Raw genomic sequence first — 5,312 nt, 5'->3', positions numbered from 1 at the left:
AAAGCATTAATTGTCTTTCCTTTCATAGGTATTATAAAATATTAATGAAAACATAAGTTGATACAGGCGTGCTCGATAGTATCTGGACCTGGCTCCAAAGGCATTTTCGAAATGAGAAATGTTAGGGGTACCTCCCTCATCAGATGTTTGCTGGCTCAAATAATAAGCAATCACAGGATGCTGTGTCAAGTTTCTCTGGCGAGTGTTTCACTTTAGGGCAGCGTTTCCGGTAGCTCCATCATTATGTCTTACTTGGACACTGGTAGAATTACCAAACCACTTCTAACCATATTATTTCCATTTCTTCTAAATACTTGGCACAACCCACTGGGGAAAGAACGTCTCTTAGGCTCAGGATAGAGTTCTTCCGGGATACTACTGGGTTTCTGCACAGCTCCCATTAGCTTCATGAGGATATGTGTGAACTGTCTTCTTGGCTGATGGCACCTTTATGGTTTGTGTCTGGAGTTCCCAGCATTTGACAAAGCCACTTACAAGGCACATGGGGACCTGATTTGAAGCAGGAATATGGAGGTTAAGCCTCCCTCCAACAGTTTCTCCCAATTTCAAATGGTTGCAGGGAGCTGCCATTTGTCCCACTGAGGCAATGGCAGCTTCCCGGGGCAATTTTAGAGTGGGAAAACAATGCGGGGGGGGGGGGTTCTTAACCCTCCCTCCCCCTCACACTGTGATTTCAATCTGCATTGTCTGCCCCCACCCTACAATAAAAATACAACGGGTTTCCTGACACAGAACCAAGCATATTGTTTGGAAAAACTGTTTGGAAAGATGCAGATCAATGAGTCGTTTTTAACAGTGGAATGTGGCCCCAAACGTCCTGCACATAGAGGGAAGCAGAGTGCAAGAATGAAAGAGAACTCTAAATAAAAAAAGGAAGGTGGAGGCAAAGTGTTGAGAGAGGCTCCCAGAGATTACAAAGCAGGACATTAATAGCTGCATGGCAAGCAGATGTTCAGCAAGGGAACCTTCCCACCACTGCATCTGCTACCAGGTTTCTGGGTGAAATACAGCCATTAAAGGCACAAGAGGAGAAAAAATTGGTGTTTCATTTCCAGGTGGGGTAGTTTACCCCACTAAAATCCCTTGGCCTATTTTTGTGCTTAAAGTATCTGAGTCCTTGTTAGATTGAGAATGATAAGTCATTCACGTTAACTTCGGAATCAAATCTGTGTGACGTAGCCCCTTATTTGACGTGCCCTAGTCATTTTTTGGGAAAAGATCCATAATCCCCTTTTCAACTTATGACTCAAGCAAGGGGGCAAAGAATGTGCATTCTCTCTTCCTCGGAACACCGCCCCCCCACCCCACGAGTACCAGCTGACCGCACAGGAACATAAGGCTTAACTGTGAAGCCGAGGGATAACAGAACTTCTGTATACAGAATGAAGACCTAATGTCCTAGGACCTAGGAAAACTGGGATGTTGGAAAGGCTGCGGATGGCCAGTTACTGTAACCATCTTTGAGGAGACTCAAAAGAGGCGTTCGGTCAAAAACAAGGTTTTTCTTTCTCACACTATTGAGTTACCACCATTCTATTCAAATGCACACCAGATTTTAATGACTATTAACTAAATACCTGAAAAGAGATAAGAAAATATTTCTATAAACAATTTTTTTTACAATAAATAAGCAAAATATTTTCAACAATGTTAAATACAAACTTTACACAATCAAAAGTGCGGTATGTAAAACATTTTTGAAACTGTGATTAATTACAGGGGGGGGGGGGGGGGAGCCCAAGGTTCAGTGCAAGCGCTTTGACTTAGCAGATGAACAATACTTAACAGAGTGCAACACTCGAAAGGTAACTGATGTTTGTACAGTCATTTATCTGTGGTGTTCTTACAAAATGGCATTATATGTAGCCCATAAAAATCTCAGCTAAGCTTTTCGTGGTGCTCTCCAATCAAAGAATGCTATTCTTAGACTGTGGTATATGAATTCCCTTTTCCAGACAATGGCAAACATGAGGCACCATTCAGAAATGTAACCAAATCTGATCCTCTGAAACTTTATGCCCCTGTTTAGTTTTAAGTGGAACTAGTGCTTGTACTCTTTATGAACTGGCTCAGGGCACCCAAGAAAGCCATTATCAACTTCAGAACTCTAACTGGTGCTCAGGTACCAAGAAATGAGGGAATATTTCTAAGTATCCCCGACCAGCGCGAACCTTGGAAAATTCAGCCCATTAAACAGTTGACTGGTAACATTTCTAAACGCTCTCCAACAACGGTCTGTGCTGTACAAGGAGCTACTAGGCGAAATTACTTTGCTCCTGTCCTTCTGCTTCAGCTTTTTTTTCTTGGCGATGGCTGACTGCTGCCCAGTAAGTGATTTTATCCATAGCTTGCTCAAGCAGTTTGGATGGTAACCAGGATATTTGATTCTCCAAGAGGACGGCATTTTTGGCAATGCAGTCAAGGCAAAGCCTGGAAGAAATTTCCCAGAATGAGTCTTGTGGGCTAAAACCCCAGTGTATATAGGAGCAAATTATTGAAACAATACAGACATGATGATGCCCACTCCACAATAATGATCACGGCCAGCCTTTCCTGTCAACTACAAATTCACTGGGGGGGGGGGGTTAGCTACAATCCTCAATTATACTTACTGGGAAGCAAGTTCCACTGAACTGAACGGGATTTACTTCTGAGAGCACATGCTTAGAGTTGCACTGTTCAGGTAAGATTTAGGTGGGTAGATTCGGGTTGGTCTGAAGCAGCAGAATAAAGTTTGGGTCCAGTGCAAAGCAGTCCCTCTAAGCCGTGGAGTCTTGTGAGCAAAAATCCTACTTTGTGAGCCACTGGCATTAAAGTTGTGAGCGAGCCATTTGGCTACTGCTTAAATTAGTTTGCTCTGGAGCCATCCTTCCTGAGCTAAGACAAAAATGTGTGAGCCGGAGGCTAAAAAACTGTGAGCTAGCTCACACTAACTCAGCCTAGGGGGAACACTGGTTCAGTGGCACCTTTAAGATCAACAAAGTTTTATTCAAGGTATAAGCTTTTCAAGCACACTTCCTCAGATACAGTGGAACAGAATTTCCTCAAGCCCTACACACAGGAAGATAGGGAGGGGAAGCAGTCAGGAAGGGCCAGTCAGAGCCAAGAAATAAGGCTGAGATTGTATCAAAGCAGTCGGTAAGATCAATGAATGGCGGCAAATTAGCACAAAAATGCAAGAGCTAATGAAAGGCTTGTACCCCCATGACCAACCAAGCTGAGCTCTGGGTACGTGCAAGAACAGAGAGTCTTTCTCAACTCACCTGAGAAGCGAGTAGGGTTGGGTCTGGAAAATCAATAAATCACTGCAATGTCCCTAAGCAAGAACAAAACAAGTGTAAACCAACCGTGCCTACATGGAGGACTGGATCTTAAGGATAGCAAATGGAGCACCATTTGCAGAACAAAACCTTTCCTGCTTTCCCTGCTGTGTTTCCCACAAAGGGGCTCCAGGGGATTGATCGACCCTTTGAAAGGGGCATAGGGCAGGCAACGAGACAGTCTGCGGTGAGAGCAGTGACCTGGTGAAATCCCCCTTCCATAAGCAACAGTGCCTTCCAGTCATAGGTAAAGCTAAAGGTTTCTCTTGCTCGAAAGCCAGTCGAATCCGACTCTAGGGTTGCGGTGCTCATCTCCGTTTCCAAGCCGAGGAGCCAGCACTGTCGGAAGACGTTTCCGTGGTCATGTGGCCGGCATGGAAAAGTTGAACGGAGCTACCTTAATGATCCAGAAACTTGGGGTAACTTGGGATAAGCTAATCGCTGAAGTCACAGCACATGTGTACCGTGTACACAAAAATTAGTTTTATCAGTCATTCAGAAACAAAAATGAACACAATAACCCCAACAAGGAAGCAAGGGGAAGAATTCTCTTTCTGTGTCTCCAGATTTTGAGGTGCTGTTAGTTTTAAAACTGATCAGAACTCATTTTGTCTACTTAAATCCTCTGCCATAAAATTAAAAAAAAAAACTATTGGAAATTAGAGTTAAAAGACTTATCACTAGGTAACAATATTATTTTACAAACATTAAATTTACTGACTGTGTCCAGGAGATGCAGGTCATCTTTACTTCCTCCAAAGACCATCACTTCACCCTCTTTTCCGAGACAGGCTGTATGCCACAACCTAAAAAATATCACAGATACTCTTAAGTTCCTGAATAATTGCAGATTTTACATAAATATTACCACAATTTTTCATTGTGAACAGCAGTGACATAGGATTTAACATATGGGAATGTCTATGATATCAATTTTTGTAGGACTTTCCCCTTAATTTCCAATATAATAGATCTGCCTGAAAGCTGCTTTCTCAACGAGAGAATGAATGTCCCCCCCAAAATGTGATAAATATTTTAAATTATACACTGGCCGTGAACTAAGAATTTGCAGTCTCGCTAATCTCCTACTACTTACCAACTTACATTTTGTCAAGATAGCTGTATTTTTTTTTTTTGACAAACTGAAGTTATAAATATTAAAAGCTTTGCATATGTTCCGATTCTAAAAGGGACGCCTGCAACAGTAAGACCTTGGAGCAGTATGATAGGTTTAAATGGGAACAAAACAACTAGGCCATTCGGTCTGGAGGACTCAGTTAAAATTAATCTTCAGGGGAGTGCGATTTAAAACGTCACCTGCGATAAGCGTTAAATACCCTGGTTATCTCAAGTCCTTCACATTCACGTATTAACTGATCTGCGCTAATGGACTAGCGGTCACTCAATATTGTACTTGAGTTTCCCGGCCTCAAATGCCCACAGAGTTCAGCCCCTTGAAAGAGGCATTGAGACCCATTTCAAAGCAGGCCCTCTGAAAGGGATTCTTTGTTTCTTACAGATCTTGGCCTTTGTTCAAAAGCACTTACAGCGAGAGCCGGGGAGCTCTTTGAGAGTCTGGCTCTCGCCTACATAGTGCGTAAGTGAACGCAGACAAAATATCTCTGTAAAAGGATAGTACCTATCCTTCCTTCCCCTCCTGTTCCCTAGGGGAAGCAGGTCGGGGAGACGCCACAGCGTGCCGTGCCTTGCTCTGCCAGCCAGGTGAGCGAGCATCAGACCAGCTCAGACTCAGGCACCGTGCCCAAACACACCACAGGGGTCAGATGCACGGCTGCCGGCTGAGATCAAAGGACTCAGACAAGAACGGAGAGAGGGTAAAACACTCTCAAGGGAAAAAAAATATCAAAAAGCTCCCTGGTTTGGCTCACATCCCGGCTTTCCACAAGGTCAGAGTGGTGTGCTTCCCTAGCCCTGCTCTTTTGGGGCTGGAGTCAGACAGTCCCTCTTTCC

General features: G+C 43.7%; 1 protein-coding gene across 1 annotated transcript in view; it reads right to left on the bottom strand.

Moving 5' to 3' along the window:
* Positions 1–1,752: 1,752 nt before the first annotated feature.
* The window catches only part of KLHDC1 (kelch domain containing 1), a 27,693-nt gene continuing 24,133 nt past the window's right edge, over positions 1,753–5,312 (bottom strand). The window contains exons 11-13 of the mRNA XM_015425609.1: positions 4,063–4,147; positions 3,285–3,337; positions 1,753–2,451 (exon numbers count right to left, since the gene is read on the bottom strand). Coding sequence (XP_015281095.1) covers positions 2,277–2,451; positions 3,285–3,337; positions 4,063–4,147 — 313 coding nt within the window. The 3' untranslated portion in view covers positions 1,753–2,276. The remainder of the gene's footprint in view (positions 2,452–3,284; positions 3,338–4,062; positions 4,148–5,312) is intronic.

Source organism: Gekko japonicus, unplaced genomic scaffold (genome assembly GCF_001447785.1).
Source record: "Gekko japonicus isolate JY-2015 unplaced genomic scaffold, Gekko_japonicus_V1.1 scaffold961, whole genome shotgun sequence".
NCBI lineage: Eukaryota > Metazoa > Chordata > Lepidosauria > Squamata > Gekkonidae > Gekko > Gekko japonicus.
The sequence above is the reverse complement of the archived record's forward strand: the minus strand, read 5'-3'. Positions and strand labels throughout refer to the sequence as shown.